The sequence below is a fragment of the Gymnoscopelus braueri genome, assembly GCF_963280865.1.
Source record: "Gymnoscopelus braueri genome assembly, chromosome: 9".
Classification (NCBI taxonomy): Eukaryota; Metazoa; Chordata; class Actinopteri; order Myctophiformes; family Myctophidae; genus Gymnoscopelus; species Gymnoscopelus braueri.
Window position 1 is genome coordinate 36,676,332 of NC_137610.1, and position 18,685 is coordinate 36,695,016.

The following is an 18,685-nucleotide window of genomic DNA, read 5'->3' on the forward strand; positions in this document are numbered from 1 at the left end:
CAATTACACCAGACTATGTCTGAGCAGCACTAGTGGATGACAGAGAAGTTATGATAACAGTCAGGATTTACTCAAAGGTTTCCAGTCCAAAGTCATGTCACGCCATCTTAAACTTCCTAAAATCTATAATTAACCAGCGGGATGCATTTAATAATTTGTGTTCAAATGGGTAAATGCACCCCATTCAAATCATCCCCTTTAGATACAGAAAGCAGATGGTGTTTGTACAATATTATTTTCAGACTTAATAGAAGGCAGCACATGTGCACAACACATAGCTCATGATAGTTCTCAGCAATAGTGATATCTAGTAGATGACCTTGGTCTGGCCTACTAAGGACATAATGGCACAGCACAATCTGACAGCACTGACACAGGTCCAGGAAATATCTTTTAGTTAAAACCATACCTTGACAAAATAGTTGAACACGTTCCACAAGTCCTGGGGTGGGCAAGATGAGTTAAAACACAAATATGTAAGTAGTGCCTACACAATGGAGTTATTGTTACTGGGTAATGTGTTAAAGAAAGACTAGGCGAGTCTTCTGTAATGAACACTAGGATGCATGAGGATAATCTTCATTATGTTTAATTGATCTATGTATTCCATATAGTGAGAAATAAAATGAATCCTATGAAAGAGAACTGCTTTAAATGAATAAGGAAAGTCCCCTCTTTCGTTTACCTTGTGATTTAAGTGGCAAAAATGTATGTGAATGTCAAACTACTTTTTGAGGTTAATACACATTAATAGAGTAATTTTATATATTTATGGCATGAAGTAGTCAACTACGAACTATATTTGGCGTGCCTGGTAGCTCAGCTCGTTGGTGAACAGACCAGTGTTCCTTGTGGACTGCGAAGACCCGGGTTCAAATCTGACCAGGTCTTGTCTCACATCTCTCTGTCCTTGGTTTTGTGTCTCTCTACACTCTCCTATCTAAGAAATAAAGTATAAAAATGTCTCATGAAAATAACTTGAAAGTAAATAACTATTTGATCATAAAGTAAGCCTTGCCGAGCCATAGGGCAGGAGCCTATCTCCTGTTTCTGTAGAGTGAGGCAGCTTGAGGCATTGGGTCCCATTTTTAGTCTTTGGTATGACCCGGCGGGGGATCGAACCCCCACCTCCCAAAAGAGGCGGACACTCTAAAATGCTAGGCCACTGAGCTGGTTATTTGACCATTTGGTCAAATCCTTCAGTAATCCAACTCAACATTGAAAAAAAGAATCACAGACCTGTATCCCAAATTGGCTCAATGCAAAACAAAATTGACAAAAGAACACTGTCTATAATAAAGTGATATAAAGGAATTTAACAATTAAACATTTTTTTCTGGTAACATAGATTTTCAAATTCCACATGCCCGCTAAGTGTTGACTATTGTATTGAACATAGTAGAAAGATGTGCTTTGACTAAAGCATAACAAGTCCTTCATGTAAATACAAACAAATAAAAAACAAAACTTTCTTATTGATGCATGGCACTATGGTTTTTGCTATCATACATCCTTAAATATATATTCTGTATCATTCCATATCAGGATCTATAAGATAAAATCTGGGATTATCTTAAAAATCACACCAATATAAAAATGCAATTGTTGTGTAAAACAATTTGACAATGACTTGTGTCATTAGGGCTATAAAGTTTAAATTAAAAGACAATATATAAATAGTAAAATACATTTTCCTGATCAGTGTGTGGCATACCATTGAACAGTATACTGTAGCAGTTAAAGGGCAACTTTGCGTATGTTTAACCTGAATCCCATCATTCTTCTGTGAGGAGGACATGTGAAAATCTGACATAACAATTGACAATTGCAAAAATTGTTTTACTGAGGCTAGCGCAGTAAAGATCACATGTCCTCTAAATAGAAAGATAGCATTAAGCCAAAAATCTGATAAGCTGCCCTTCCAGGTCCCCATATAGGTGTCATATGATTGGCTTCATATGACTCTCTACTGTATATGTGTATGTGAAAGAGCGAGAGAGAGAGAGAGCATGTCTTCCAATCCGTCAGTCACTTGACTCAAGTCCACCAGCATCAAGGGGAGAAAAGTACAGTCTTGATATAAGCCACAGTTGTGACGTTCAGCAGCATGTTTACATGTTCGTTGCCTGGCAGTTCCAGAAGTGTCACTGGCTGTTTCTGCCGCCCTACCCACCGTCGGCACTGGGTGGCGCTCCGCAGGTTAACCGTTCCATCCCCGTCCCCATTCACCACAGTGGGCTCCACATCAGGGAACTTTTCAGAATACTGGAAGGTCTCAGCGGTAGGGATGCCACTGCCATACAAGCAGTGAACGGCCACGCCGGGAGGGTTGAGGTCAGCCACCAGCGGCTCGGTATCCTGCCGCATCAGCCAGCCGTCCTCAAAGCCTACGTCAGTGAAAAAACGTTTGTAGTCCAGCGCGGTGTAGTTGGCGCTGGGTGTCTGCACCAGGACCTGGAGGTTGTTTCGTTGGGAGACACGTTATTTTTTGTTTTGCAATTGCATTTCACTCATCCAGATGCTTTGGAAAAAAGAGATAGATTCACAGCTGCAGAGAGAGAAGCTGTCACGTCAACTGAAAACAGGAACATTGTTTGCGAATGGTGTGTAAGCACCATTATCATTACTGATCATCATGTGTTTGCAATAAGCAGCCCTTGAATGGTTGTCCTTTTTGTTTTATTGCTGAATTTTACATTTTATCAATCAGTTAAAATTGTCAGTGAGCAGAAGGAAGGAGGGAAAGAAACACTAACCTGATCTTTGGGCCAGGTGTGGGCATAAGGGAAAAGCCAGATGGTGGAGACAGCAGTACGCTGCTGGGAACGGATCTTTAATGGGCTGATCACAGGGATACGGTTACTGTCACCTAATAAGGAGATGTGATTGGAGATTTAAAATGAGAAATTCAAGTAACTTCTAATGAATATTAGAAATGCATGTACGCTTGGTACTGGAAAATAATTTGGATAAGAATAAAATTACAGTCTGTCTCTTACCAGAGGCAACTACACGGAGGGTCTTGGACACTCCAGCCCAGGGTGGTCCCAGACAGATGAAGGCCTTGATGTATCTATCCTTCCAGACTTGGGGTTGATGGTTGAGAAAGTACAGGGTATACATGTTGCCCATGCTGTGGGCAACAAGCACCACAGGACCACCAGCCTTTTCCGCCATGTCCTCAATCATCTTCTGCAGCGCCAGAAAATACTCTTTATTCTCATCTTGGAGAGTGACAGAGAGAGAACATTAAGATCACGCTACAGAGACATTTTCAGGATACATACTGTAGATGGACATGGAAAAAAAAGAGGTGTGTGCGCTTACTAGGGGCTTTTCTCCAGTCATAGGGAGCACCTCTAACGTCATCATCTCTGGTGTAGCCCCACTCCACCAGTGCCTGTACAATAGTAAAGAAATACATGCCTAGAACACACACACACACACACACACAGTATATCAGAACTTAATCCTTTGGCCAATAAACATTGACGTACAAATATAATCTGTAACAATTTTTGTACTTTTTTTACATTCTGGCTCTGCCACACTGTTTGTGTGATGAGAATGAGATATTGTGAGAGAAAGGCTTTTGGTCTCAAACTAACCCACGCTGTGTTTGCTAGGGTCCAAGTACTCCAGTGGATACGTCTGTCCAAACCCTGGCACACGGATCTCCACACCTGGTGGGGAAGTGCTGGTATGGGTGGTCCTGTTGTAATTCAGTCTGCATTCAAACACACACACACACACAACCACAAACTTGGATTTAATTTATTCATATACATTTCTTTGTGTGTAGAAAGTGTAGAAAAGCATATAAATAATGCAGATGATTTCACAGCTTTTAATTGTGACAGCTTACACCATTATTTGATTTGGACTGATTATTTGCACATATCCACAATTAATTTATATGTTTAAGCAGCAATATATAATACACAAGAGAGAGTTATGTTAGTTAAGTGCTATACCATGAGCTACTGGCACTGGTGTGTTGAAGTCATAGGCACGAGGCCAATGTCAATATTTCAAGGTATAGCACAACCTAAAATGTATTACTGCAATTATGGCAGTTTTATAATCAATAGTGGATGTAAAAAGCGTGTAGTTAGAAGTTTGTTCCACAAAGAAGACCAGTTCCTGATGCTGGTTAACGTTGCATTGTTTCCGACAGTTGGCGGTCATTAGGTTACAGGTACAAAAAGATAAATAAGGTGAAGTGACACATTTATAGAGTTGCAGTCTGTCTGAGTGTTGTTATCTTAAGCTGGCTCCAGACCAATCCAAATCGGCCCGACTTTGGGCCGATTTGGCTTCGGGAAGCGTCGGCCAGTCGGTTAGGGGTCCGTCGGCCAGTCGGTTAGGGGTCCGTCGGGACCTTTTCGGCCGACCCAGAGCCGACCGAACATGTTCAGCTTTTTAGCCGACTGGCAGAGCAGTGGCAGTGACAACAAAGGGCTGTCGGTGTTGCCAGATTATGTGAGAGAAACAAGCGACCATGTCTATGAAAACCTACATTCACTGTTTCTCGTTGTTGCTCCCAGAGAGAGAGAGAGATTGATTGATTTGACCTACTTTCGCGCAGTTTTGGTGCGCAACACAACCCTCGTTTAAGTGAATTGCTTTCACCTGCTGCTGCTGTGTGGAGCGCAGTGGTGGAAAAAGTACTCAAATGTTTTACTTAAGTAAAAGTATCAATACTGCAATGTAGAAGTACTTGAGTAAAAGTACAAAAGTATTGGTATCAAAATGTACTTAAAGTACCAAAAGTAAAAGTACTCAAATGTTTGAAAATAGCAGATCTACAAGCTCACAACGCGTCGCTTCGCGACGTGTTGTGAGCTTGTAGATCGGCTATTTTCAAATAGCCTAGGTATAAAATAGAGCTAAAGTGGTTACTGTATGTTTTATAATGTAATAATTTATATCTGCAAAGTAACTAATAAAAAAAAAAAACGGACTCATATACTGATACAGAACCATATATTGGCTATATATTATGGCTGTCGGGTGGAAATCTTGTATGTTCCTTTTTTATTATTATTTAAAAACAATAAAAAATCGTGAAAAAAAAAGAAGCTGTAATTATTAATAATTAAGAAATACTATATTTTAAAGAGTGAAAAATCAACTAAAGTCATTATTAGTGCAAGTTCATTAACATTTCATTTGAATGAAAATTAATTGTGGGTAAAATACATTATGTGAATCTAATGTGATTAATGTGACCCCTACTTCAGTCAGTGAAGTCCAGGGCTGAATGTGACATATTGAGACCTATATAACTAAATATTGGTCATTTGCCAACACATTATTTTGTGAAATAAACGGGTTATATTTCACAGATAGTTATACTATTCTTATAATATATTAAAATACAATGATCCTTAACCTTCAAGTTAAATGCATTATTTCCGTGGACTTAAAAATCATTTTTGGACTTAAAAATCATTATTATTTTTTTGGATGGCCTTCCTGCCCTGGCAGGAAGACCGGGCAGGGCCTTTGTGCCCTCCAAAAAATTACAACACCAAAGGCCAAGTGGCCTTGCCCCTAAAATGACGAAATTCCAGGCTTGAATGCAATAGATGTACTCTGAGTCTGTTACAAGTAAAGGTCCAGAATTCAACATTTACTTGAGTAAAAGTACTAAAGTATTGGTATAAAAATGTACTTAAAGTACCAAAAGTAAAAGTACCAAAATGTTTGAAAATAGCAGATCTACAAGCTCAGAACGCGTGCATCGCAACACGTTGTGAGCTTGTAGATCTGCTATTTTCAAATAGCTTATAGGTATAAAATAGGGCAAAAGAGGTTAATGTATGTTTCATAATGATTTATATCTGCAAAGTAACTAGTAACTAAACATTTCAAATAATTGTTGTGGAGTACAAGTATAGACAATTGGAAATACTCCAGTAAAGTAAAAGTACCTCAAAATTGTACTTAAGTACAGTACTTGAGTAAATGTACTAGTTACTTACACTACTTAGACTAGCGACCACTTTGTGGAAGCTAATGGGGATCCTAATAATTAATAAAGAATAAAGAAGAATAAAGAATACACCACTGCACGTCAGTGAAGAAAAAACGCTGGGAACATAAGTGGCTTTGCAGGGAAACAAGCCCAAAGTCGCTTATAATAAGCAGACCTGGCAACGCTGGCAGGCTAAAAGTCAAATTAGCACATGAATGGCCAGTCGGCTGACAGACTTAAATGCCAACTTTTGCCAACCGAATACCAGTCTGTTGCAGTCTGGAGTAGTCTGCAATAGTCTGGACGAGTCTGTTTGGTGCGGAGTTACCTTTAATAGAATATGACTTTTCAGTCAATCACAATGCAAGGTCAGAACTAACTGGTATAAGAGTTACTAAGACACGCACACGCGCACGCACACACACACACACACAAAACAGGTGAAAAACAGAAAAGAACATTCTGTGACCTATGGTCAAGGCTGATACTTAAAACCCAGCCCCACTTCTAGGTATAATATACCTGGAAGTGGTATGCAGTTGTATGCATTGCATCGCGCGCGCGCGCACACACACACACACACACACACACACACACACACACACACACACACACACACACACACACACACACACACACACACACACACACACACACACACACACACACACACACACACACACACACACGCGCGCGCGCACACACGCGAGAAACTGTAATGTGACAAAAAACAGAAAAACATTCTGTGATCTATGGTCAAGGCTGATTCTTCATACTCTAGCCTGACTTCTAGGTAAAAGGTTGAAGTTTACTACAGGTCATGTCATGTTACCTCCTGCCCTATATTAGATCTACGCAGCTGTTCTAAGAATCTTTAACAAAACAGTCATAACGACTGGAAACAATTAATACTATACTACTATACAGCAACAGCAATTGAAACTTGGTGTTGATGATGTCTCAATGGCAATTACTCTGCTATATAGCAACAGCAATTGAAGAAATACATGTTGATGAATTGAATACATAGGACAACAATTGTATTATCCTTTTAGCCTTATGTCTTACTGTATACCATGTGCTGTTTACATTTCAGACTAATAAAGTATTCAATCTGTCAACAAAAAAAAGCATTAAATCAAAAAATGTGTAGGCATGCACAAACAGGAAATGGCAGATAACAGGTTTAGGCTTTACAATTACAGCTGTATGCATCTGTGGAGGAACTGAATGTGGCAAGCAACTGTAATACACATTTAGTTCTTACCACAAAGTTACAGCAAACTCTTACCAGAAATTAGGACACAAGCTTATTTAGACATAGTATCTGCAAACAAAACAATGTAGGAAATGTGACAATGGGAAATTTGACATACTATATAAAGAACTGTAACATTAGTTGTTATTGTGCCTAAAGAGGAACTATCATTTGATCAGTATCTTCACCTTTTTGAGTCTGTACTTCATGTTAATATTGTAGAATTTGAGTATTTTGTTACGGATGTTATATGTCTGTCATTGTTGTTACTGGCAAAGCTGTGTAACATATATGCCTCTTGGCCAGTTCACACTCGTAAAAGAGACTCTAGTCTCAATGTGGTTTTCACTGGTTAAATAAAGGTAAATAAATAAATAATAATAAATACCGACCATAAGTGACTCCAACCTACTTACTTACTTACTTACATGACCTGTGATCATCTTGACCATTATTTGCTTAAGATAGCCATCAAAAGAATTGTCCTTCTCAACCCAACTACCTCTCTTTATCTCCCTATATATGCATGTTGTTCACATGGATTTTTTTGTTTTGTTCAAAGGTTAGTTTATTCAGTGTAGACTGATAACTCTCATACACTGTTGGTCAGCAGGGTCATATATCCATATCCATTAGTGCTGCAACTATCAATTATCTTCTTAGTTTTTTATTCTATCAATTACTTTTTCAATTAATCAGGGAATTTAAAGGCGTTTTTGTAGATTTCATTTGTTGTTGGTATTTTTGAAAATCTGTTATTTATCAACATCGATACATTGTTATAATAGATTATATACATCCATCTGCTCTGTCGTACCAGGCTACATTACAAAAGTAATGTAATCTTGTGAACTTACGTGACTTTTCTAGCTGTTCTATTATTTGCCTTAACCCACTTACATTAGTTATTATATTATGCATTACTGATGATTATTTATCAAAACCTCATTGTGTAAATATTTTGTGAAAGCATCAGTAGTCATTCCCACAGCATCGTAACGATATTGTTGTCCAGGTATCTGGTCATAACTATTGTGATAATTGATATTGTGATACTTGATGCTCAGTGGCAGCGCACTAACTGGTTGCGCACTTTTACAACACCCCAACCGTCCCACACAAGCTAAGACAAATTCATGAAGAAAATGCTGCAAATGACATGAGCATTTCCCAGATATACTGAGATTTTAAAGCATTTCACCATGTGATATGTAATAAAATGGTGCATTTATATAGCGCATACACACTTCTGGTACAGTTGTCTGGATTGTCTGTTTTATTAAAGCTTAGTGTCCGGGTAGCTCAGTCGATGCATGGAGCTCTCAACTTATGACTCATGGGTTCGACTCAGTGTATAAGTAGCACGGCTTAGGTGCGGCAAGTCGTGCGGTAAATACTGGGAGCTGATGGTAGGTGTTGCGCTCCACCTCAGCAATCCATCTCCCAGGGGATGTAAAAGTAGAAAAGACAGACAACCACCCACATAACTGGACTATATACAGAAAGTAAGGAATGCAGACACACATATAATGTACACAGGATACCTCATGTTGTCTATCCAGCAGTCTATAGCTACAGGGACTAGCAGCTCCAGATTGAGCCAAAGAGTGAAGAAGGTGTCGGTCTTCTTGTAGCAGATGTAGTGGACCACACTGGGCTTATCCAGCTTTGCTTCCAGCTGGTTCCCCAGGTCCCCTGGAACTATAAATAAGAGCAGAGTGGATAGAATGGTTGAGACGGTTGGCTACATTATTATCGTTTTTGTTCTTTTTAAGATAATATGATGTTTCATAATGTGTACATTTGTAGTAATATACACGTGTACACATAGCATAGTAATATTATAGTAATTACTAATTAGGCACATCTGTTACACCAACATGGATGCCACATCCAGCATGGGTCAAATACACAGCCTCCATATCACACAGTCATGAATACAAAAACTGACAGGATTTGTAACAACAAGATAAGGTTACTGCAAACAAAGGCCCTTCTGTTGAAAGAGTGGAGAAATAACACATAATGGCATATTGACATTAGATAAAGGTAGCGTTGGGTTAAGGGTAGATTAGGTTAAGACGTTAGCAAATTGAACATAAGCTTTGTCGGAAAAAGGACATTATCCTAGAGAAGAATATAACGAGATCACTGCTAACCCCGTATAAGTCATATGACCATCCATGACTATTCCCGAGGGTAACCGGAGAACTCGCCCCAAAACACGCTCGCCCCCATTGTTTTCGCGGACAAGCGGTTCTTGTATTTGTTTTACTGAGGATAAGGTTAGACATAAGTTTAGGGTTAGGCACTGTTTTACTGAGGTTAAGCTTAGGTTTTGGCACCATTTATACATGACGCACTGTCACACGCGTCATGGAACCAAAAGTTCCTGGTTTAGAGTGGTGTTCAGTTTTTTTACATTTACAACTCTCACATGTACATAATCGTTCAGATTTCAAATATAAAGTGCTTACCCACGAGCCACGGTCATGGTATGACATAGCCCCTACGGAACCTCTCCCTCCGCTGTGTAGCTCCGAGATGAGGTTCCTCGTTTATCTCTGCCGTTTGAGCAGGACATTGTCGCACATTTTCCACTTTACATGTTTCTTACCCCTTTCTGCACATCGTATCCAAAAAGTAAAGCATTTCCGCCATTCTCTCAGATGTTTTATGTTTTAACGCACCATAAAAGCTTTCCAACGAGTTGAAGAAAGTATTTAATTTGCCTCGGTCCTCAGCCGGTTCCATAATATTTTGCATTAGAAGATGCAATTCAACATTTGACCAGTAGGGGAATCAGTAATGTTATCTCTACGGGCGCAACTCTTGCGCAATGTCTTAAAAACATGTAACCGGATGAGGACAGAGGCAAATTAAATACTTTCTTCAACTCGTTGGAAAGCTTTTATGGTGCGTTGAAAATTAAAACATCTGAGAGAATGGCGGAAATGCTTAACTTTTTGGATACGATGTGCAGAAAGGGGTAAGAAACATGTAAAGTGGATAATGTGCGACAATGTCCTGCTCAAACGGCAGAGATAAACGAGGAACCTCATCTCGGAGCTACACAGCGGAGGGAGAGGTTCCGTCGGAGCTAGTTTTTATGAGTAAGGTTAGATTTGGGCATAGTTTTACTGAGGTTACATTTATGAACAAGGTTAGGTTAGGTTTAGGCATTGTTTACTGGAGGTTTACGTTTAGGAATACCAGGTGAATACCGCCGGATTTGCCCCGGGGCAAGTGTGTTTTGGGGCGAGCGTTTTGGTATTCTTCCTGAGTGCTGCTGCTCAGCAACATTGAACAGATCATGTTAACAAATAAGTTATTAAATAAACAGTCGGATAGTCTCTCTTGCTTTTATCTGTAACCACTCAGTTAACGTTACCGTTCTGCTACATTAGTAGCCTACTACTTGTTGGACCAATACACTGGCTGATATCAGGGTGGCTAATAACGAAGTAACGACATTCTCTAGTTGGGGATGAGGCTCAGACATGTACACAACCACTAGCAAGAGAATCCCAGGCTGAAAATAGTACGTTCGATCACCTATAATATAACGCCAAAGACAACGAATGCACTTACTGAGGACCACGGGAGGTCTTTCGGTCTGACAGGTCTTGCATGTTTCTAGCGGTTTTGCGTTGCTCCTTATAGCCGCCGCCGACAACAACAACCCGACTGCGAGCAGCGAAGAGAGGGTTATCATCCTGTGGCAACTGATCGCCATGGTTCCCTGGCTTCACTCATAGCGACATGCTCGTGTTTGCTGCGTGGCGTCTGCAGTGAGGCAACTAATGTGGCTACTGGGTTGTGATTGCCTCACAAAACAGTCGCTCCGTATCGAAGCGTAAAAAACAGAAGCAGCATTCGTTTGTTGACGATGATCGTCAGACAGTCACAAGGTACAACCGATTACAGAGTCATCGCTCGAGCGTCACTAGTCTGTTTCCCAATCAAGTCAGAAGTAGTCGACCTCAGAATCAGATAGAGTAATTATGGTAACAGCCTCAGGATAGGTGGGCACCAAGGAAGAGTGGGCACTTCAGTGTTAAATTGGATATTTTTTCCAAAATGTAAAAAAAAAATAGGACAATTATTTATTCGTCTAATTATTAGACGAATACTTTTTTTTCCAAATATTTTAATAAATATTAGACTCTAATATTTCTATAAAACCTGTATATCCAGTAATTTTGGGGACATAAACAAGAAGTTGAAGGATAAAGTCTGATAATGATGTACCGTGCATGTTCACATCATGTATACTTTACATTACTTAAGACCATTTTTCAAATATTAGATTTTTTTACATTTTGGCCAAAATAGCCAATTTTACATCAATGTGCCCAGATGTCCCTAGTGCCCACCGATCCTGTATCCGTCAATATAGACAAGAAGAAATTCAGCAGGAAGCCAAAACAAAGCTACAATCATTAACACTAGTGGTTTTATAAAGGTTACTTTAATTCACGGGAACATATGCAACACAAATTCCATATGACAGCAGTATAAAACATTAACATCACATGATCTACACATCATCATCATCCTTTTGGGTGAAGTGTAAAAGGCACACTGCTTGTGGCGCTTGCTGTTACTGGTTAGCCCTAGAATGGCTGTGATATGACATACATTTCATAAAATATCACAGCCATTCTGGGGATACTGGTAGTTATGGGTTATTATGACAAGGGAGAGGGTGGATGATGTTATTGGCGCAGAACAAGTTGTAAACACTGAAGTACTTAAGTCATCCTACAGTAATGCAGCTTTCCCTATGAACAAATTCACATTATCTGGATTTGTCACTAATTATTTGATTTAGTCACATAAATACTTATTATTATTATCAAAAGTACATAGCCTACTACTAAATAGACTGTAATAACTACAACAGGGGTCTTCAATGTTTTCCAGGCCAAGGACCGCTTAGCTGAGACAGCGATGAAGCGGACCCCCACTACATATTGTATAAAATTGTGTTGCAGATTAAACCTTTCCATAGATATAGCTCCATTGACTATCATCAGTGTTGTGTAAATAGTTTTTTTGTTTATTTCATACATTTAACCACTTAAACCCTCAATCCTTGGTAAACCTTTGTCTCTACACAAAACCTCTTTGCCGAAAATAGCCGATCTACAAGCTCACAACGAACTTGTGATTGGCTATCTTCGCCTAATGTTCCGCAGAATAGGGATGCTGCTAGGGTTGAAGTGGTTAATGTAAAAAGATTTGGCGGCCCCCCTGTAGTAACTCTGAAGACCCCCTAGGGGTCCCGGACCCCCTGTTGAACTACAAAATACAGGTGATACTTGATAAGTCAGGCCAGTGAAAACAGACTCACTATATTTAAAGTCATTAGGCAGACTTAGATTTAAAAGGCAATTTTATCGGCCCAAGGGGTCAGGGTTAGATGCAGTTCGTTTGGTGTGGCTTGGTTTTCAAAATCGTCTATCTCCCAGCTCTGCAATCAACTTCTTCAGGGGTGTCTGGATTGCCCTCCATGATGTTCTGGATTAGGTTGAGCACCTTGTGGCTGAATACAATGTCCAGGTGGGCCATCCCTCTGAACTCTGTGACATGGACAGGCTTCTCCTGCTTCCCCGCCCAGCGCTTACACAGACTCATACTCCGGGAGTCGACCGTGTCATCTCCGTCTCCATATATAATGTCCACCGGGTCCGCATTAGGAAACTCCTTGTCATAAACATAAGTTATTGGGGTCGACAGTCCCACGCCGTACATACACCACACCTCAACACCTGGGGGATGTAGATCACCGGTCAGGTTCTTGGTGTCGTCCCACATGTACCTGCGGGTGTCACATTAAAATGGATTAAGGGACGAATGATAACAAAGTCAGAAATCAGCTAAATGTAGTGCACTTATGCACACCTGCACAAGTAACATTTTGATATTTTTCTAGAATGGTGAAAATAAAACTGCTGGGAAGAAAATGACACTGTTTAAGTTATTAGAGAGGCTACACACTGATCGCCTGGGGAAGAAGTTTGTCTTTTACATGTCAAGTTGCTCAATTATGACAGCAAATCTCTTATTGACACAGGTCTGCTTTGTCATCCGATTTGTCTGCTTCATTACAGTCTGAGATATTCTGGGCATGTCATAATAGGTGAATATTCTGCACAAATATATTTATAACGCACTGTGAGCTTGCAGACTGGCTACTTTCAGCAAACAGATGGTGTGTAGAGGGAAAAAGGGAGGGGAGCAAGTATAGACCCTTGGGGGACCCCAGTCAATGAAGTATATAAGGTTTAAGAGGTGAAAACTGATTCTATGCAGGGCATAAAGCCAATGAGGAATGATCGCTTAAGTTGAAACAAAGTTGAACTCATTAGTTTGGTGTAGTACCAGCCATCCTCAAAGTCAATGTCACTGAAGAAGCGATGGTAGTCCTGGTGGGTGTAGTTGAAGGTTGGTGTGGAAATGAAGGTGTGGTCCGTAGGCCATGCCCCTTCAAATGGCAGCATCCAGGGATTAGTTGTCGCCATTCTCTGCTCTTCACGGATCTTGATGTTTGAGATCATTGGGATACCATCGTTTTCACCTGCAAAAGCCAACACAGAATACATACCAAATACAAAATAATTAATTGTATTGCAATTACATTGCACAACTTTGATGAAAAGTTAGAAAAAGTGAAAAGTAGTGAAAAGTAGTCTCTACATTGCAGTTTTCACCTGCAATGTAGCAACTACCAATATAGCACTCGTTGTAATAGAAAGTGGGATGATAGAGTGAACAATTGGAAATGATTTAGGCAAATCAGGTGGTGCATGTAAGTTCCCCTAAAATGTTTCATATCCTAATCGGTCAACTAAAAACATATGTAACAGTGTGATTTAAATTCTATTCTACTGCATCATTACCCTTTCCTGTATTTACCTGAGGCCATGACCCTGAGTGTTTTGATGGCACCTCCCCAGGGGGCTCCCAGGGAGATGAACCCTTTGATGTATTTGTCCTTCCATGTCTGTGGCTGGTGGTTGAGGAAGTAAAGGACATAGTGACAGCCCATGCTGTGGCCAAACAGGTACAAAGGCTGCTGGTATTTCTCATACATCTCCTCCACCAGGTCCTTTAGCCTGGAGAGATACTCTGTATTATCATCTGTAGAGGGGACGGAGATAGATGGGATGGGGAGAGCAGTTAGAGAGAAACTAGAACAGACCTTGGGTTAATTTTCCCACTCAGAATCGAATGAACATTGGGGATTTGACTGTGTGTGCAGTTTAACAGACTATGGAAGAAGGGCATTAAGATGGCTTAGATAGGAATGATCCTAGAGCATGTGTGGTGATGAATAGAGAGACATGGCATAGGACCATCTGTGGGTAAATACAGTATATCATGAAGTCCTTCACAGTTTGTTATACCAGGTGTTGGTGACAGGTATAGACAGCTTAACTGGTTAACTGGTAGTAAAGTCAGCGGTTCATCTCCGGGTTTTATGAATGAAATGGAGAGGGGGTGAATGGGGGAAGTCCAACTTTGCTGACCACAAACGCAACGATTCACATTGTTATGAACTGTTTTTAACTTTAATAAAATAAACAAATCGCAGTATCCTGGAACAGTGATTTATTGACAAGCAGCACGCCTGGCAGGAAAACGTTTCCCAGATTTAGCCTATCGTTGACTACATAAGTTTGTTTCGATAGTCACCATACACCAGGAGCATCCCCAGGAAAGCACAACACAGACTGTATTGAGGTGTCTCAAAATAACCAAAACCGTGTTGATTAATTTTATCAATGCACCATTGACAGTATCCTGAGAGTCTGGTTTGGCAACTTGACTGCCCTTGGGTTTGCCCAAGGGCAAACTGCAGCAAAATTTGTGAGGGCAGCATAATTGAAGATTGTTGGCACTGACATTTACATTGCCTGCTGCATAAGGAATGCTCTGGGCATCATCAAGTACAACAGTCATCCAGGTTCAAACAGTATTTTCACTCATGCCACCTGGAAAACATCACAATTGTCTCTCTCACACAAATTGTCAGAATGTTGAACAGTGCATGCATGCATGCACACACACAGACATGCACATACACGCGCAGGCACTGTGCACTAACACTGTGGACACACATTATATTTATTGTACCGCCGTTGCACTTTTGTTTTTAATATTCTTTCCGTGTAGTTTTTTTTAAATAATAAATAAATTATTATTGTTGGCTGTGTGTTTCAGTATGTAGAACGCCCCATTAATCAATAATCAGAATATGATTGTGTTTGTGTGTGCACATGCACTTACTAGGAGCCACTCTCCAGTCATAGGGTGCTCCTCGGACCGTCTCATTGCGGACATAGCCCATGTTGACCATATGTTGCACCATTGTGTGAAAATAACCTGGGGACACAAATCACAAAAAAAATCACAAAACATATAATCAGTCACCTTTATTGCACAATTGTAAAACATTTGCAAGACATGACTTTGAGTTATTTGCGGATGAGAAAAAAAGAGTTCATGTCCACTGAGTCACTGAGTATAGGGATTTTAACACTTTTAGTACAGTACAGATCTCACCAGCCAGCCTGTTAGAGTCCAAGAACTCTATGGGGTAGGTCTGTCCGAATCCTGGGACCCGCACCTGCACACCTGGGGAGTTGGATGCCTGGCGAGTCGTTCTGTTGTAAACAATCCTGAATCATGGAAGTAAATATTTAGGTTAAGGCCCTGCCAACAAGTATTCATATCACCTCTGGATATTGGAAAAGGGTTCATGTATTTTCTTCTATCAGATAATGAATTAGATTATGTATCATTGTAATAGCTTCCCCCGGAATAGCTTAGAGTAAACTGTAGTAGTATAGATGGTTTGGCTTGTGTCCAAAGTCATGACACATTTTCTATTGCGTAAAGTCACTGTGTCAAATATCAGCTAAATAAACAGGCAACATTGCAGATACAGGGTTATTGCAGTTCACCACTATGCTGTCCATTACTGTATACTGTAGATGTAGGGTTTGTCCACTTGTTTTAATCACTTTAACTCATTAGAAGGTAAAATGTATTTTATACTGTATAACAAGATCTACAAGTAATAACAGATCTACAAGCTCACAAGCATCGCGATGCGACATGTTGTGAGCTTGTAGATCAACAATTCTTCTTTTTGGCTAGATTATGGGGTGTAAATAAAGCAACCAAGATTACCTAATGTTGTCAATCCAGCAGTCTATACCTATGGGCATGAACATGTTGAGATCAATCCACAGAGGGAACCAATGCTCTGTTTTCTTGTAACACATCCAATGGACCAGTGTGGGCTTGTCTATCTTTGCCTCCAGACGGTTCCCCAGATTCCCTGGCACTGGAGACAAATGCATGCAAATGCACAGTTAATTGTGTGCACTCGCACAATTCTCTGGATCACATTATAAGCAATGGGTGAGTGTACAGTACTTATACACAGGGTGACAGGGAGCTCTGAGTGACATATTAGTAAAGGAAATTAGTAGTGATAAAGTTCAGGAAATAAGCACAGGGGACAACTAATTTCCTGCATATTCTCCATTTCAGAATGTATACTTATTCCAGATCTTGAATTCCTTGACTGATTCTGAATATTTTAATCCATCTTTGAGTATGGTGCAATTTTACATTTTGTCCAGTCATTAAAATGCTACAGAACTAATTGAGTCAATGTTACAGTAACCATACTGTGCAATTAACCGTAAGTCATGGTCATTTGAATTTAATTTATAAATCAATCTTTTCTCCACAGATTTAAAACGATAACGTAACTTTGACTAAGAATAAGTGCAATAAAATGTAATGAGTTGGATTAACAATCTCAAGCTAATTTCAAATCTCTGCAAGTTGATTTCTATACCCTACTGATTTCCTCAATGACCAAATAAACCACACTATGCACTGGAACCTTATTGGCAGTAATGCCAAGTACAACTGTATATGGTGAGCATAGTCAATAAGCTAAATATGCCACACCACTGATGGTCCTTTAAGCAGTGGTGTGTTCTACCTCGGGCTGTCAAAGTTAACTCAATTAATCGCAATGAACTCACCCTTATGTTAATTAATCGCATAATTATTTATTTTCGCCATTTGGCCTTCCCGTAGTTTAGGACACAGCTCTCTATGTCCTTGAGCATGCTCCTTATGTTTTGCTGGTATGTGTTGTGGATTTCCATGGTCATTGAATGGTACAGTATAATTGCTGTTGTTACCCGACAAATCATTAGGAACTACATTTACCACATAATTTATTCAGCTACTTTCAAAAGCGCGCTAAATGCTAGTAGTAGATTGGAATGTAACAGGGAGGCTACAATATCCTCTGCTCAATTTATTTGTATTTTATTTTTAATCATTTAATCCTGTATGAGGTCTCCATCATTTAGTCCAGTCCCATGTTAATAAGGTATTAATATAAAATACTTGAAAAATATCCCTCTAAGGTACATAATGAACAGATAAAAAATGGATGACTTATTTGCGATAAATTGTGCGATTAACTATGAAAATCATGTGATTAATCGCGATAAAAAATTTGTATTGTTTGACAGCCCTAGTTCTACCGCATTATGCTATATTATGTAGTATACCGTCCCAGACAATTTGAAAAACATCGTATACCGTCTACTATCCATTTAATTCGGTGACCACACGCGCACGTGTCATGCGCGTGCAGGGAATAATTATGGCATACCCTCCAAAAAAAACTAGAACACACCACTACCTATAAGTATCACAAATATGTCAAATGACATTGGGTCTGCAGATGTGCGCTTTGAGACACCATACATTTTTCACATTGGCCTCATGGTGGCACGTACTATATCAGGCCGATTCACGTTTTGGCCAATAACTCTTTAACCATAGGTCATACAATCAAAATTCGGGATTCCTTGGGTCAATATGCAACTCCCCATATAGACCAAGCCCATTTCCACCTGACAAGAGTTTCTGCCATGTTGTGTTTTTTTTTGCAAAACAATTTTTTTGCGACTACTCCTACCAATTTTGTCCAAACCTCACCCAAATTGGTACACATTATCTCTGTGGTAATGTGATCAAGATGTACAGTATTCCTTAGATTTTTCAGATCCCATTCCAAGAAGTGTCTAAGACTGCCTTCCAAAGTTTGCGGGCCCTTGGTAGGCAACCCGGCCTGGCGGAGACCTGTGCTCCGAGGAGCACACTTTTCTAGTTGTTTCTCATGTTGTTGGTGAGTGCTATTATTTTAAGCTCCTAAGCTCCTAACAAATGACATAATGGTTTGTTAGAAGAGCAGGTGACATTTTAAGAAGATAAGGAAGGACATGGGGAGAGGATTGGAAATGCAGGGCAGCTTTTAGACCTGAATTTATTGATTGAAAAGAAGAGACCAGGATTAATCTGCTGTTTGTGGGTGATATTGACTGTACACTATGTGTTCT

At 39.9% G+C, this 18,685-nt stretch overlaps 2 protein-coding genes across 2 annotated transcripts in view; both read right to left on the bottom strand.

The window, feature by feature from the left end:
- Positions 1–1,298: 1,298 nt before the first annotated feature.
- pla2g15 (phospholipase A2, group XV) lies at positions 1,299–11,130 on the bottom strand. The gene is made up of 7 exons (XM_080437371.1): positions 10,830–11,130; positions 8,783–8,939; positions 3,609–3,727; positions 3,328–3,426; positions 3,000–3,224; positions 2,757–2,869; positions 1,299–2,454 (listed from the first exon to the last, which is right to left on the bottom strand). Exons 1-7 carry the CDS (start codon positions 10,972–10,974, stop codon positions 2,053–2,055), a joined length of 1,260 nt encoding a protein of 419 aa, XP_080293497.1. The 5' UTR covers positions 10,975–11,130; the 3' UTR covers positions 1,299–2,052.
- Positions 11,131–11,785: 655 nt separating this feature from the next.
- Positions 11,786–18,685, bottom strand: part of lcat (lecithin-cholesterol acyltransferase) — an 8,764-nt gene continuing 1,864 nt past the window's right edge. Inside the window, exons 3-8 of the mRNA XM_080437082.1 lie at positions 16,440–16,596; positions 15,810–15,925; positions 15,534–15,629; positions 14,160–14,384; positions 13,626–13,821; positions 11,786–13,062 (exon numbers count right to left, since the gene is read on the bottom strand). Of these exons, the coding sequence (XP_080293208.1) occupies positions 12,702–13,062; positions 13,626–13,821; positions 14,160–14,384; positions 15,534–15,629; positions 15,810–15,925; positions 16,440–16,596 (1,151 nt within the window). The 3' untranslated portion in view covers positions 11,786–12,701. The remainder of the gene's footprint in view (positions 13,063–13,625; positions 13,822–14,159; positions 14,385–15,533; positions 15,630–15,809; positions 15,926–16,439; positions 16,597–18,685) is intronic.

What these genes read in the sequence shown, in the direction of transcription:
- pla2g15 (XM_080437371.1), bottom strand. Translation starts at nt 10,974, where the DNA reads ATGGCGATCAGTTGCCACAGGATGATAACCCTCTCTTCGCTGCTCGCA. An exon ending in CCTCCGTGTAGTTGCCTCTG is followed by an intron (nt 2,870 to 2,999) that starts GTAAGAGACAGA and finishes TCTCCTTATTAG; the next exon opens with GTGACAGTAACCGTATCCCT. An exon ending in ACACCTGGCCCAAAGATCAG is followed by an intron (nt 2,455 to 2,756) that starts GTTAGTGTTTCT and finishes AACAACCTCCAG; the next exon opens with GTCCTGGTGCAGACACCCAG.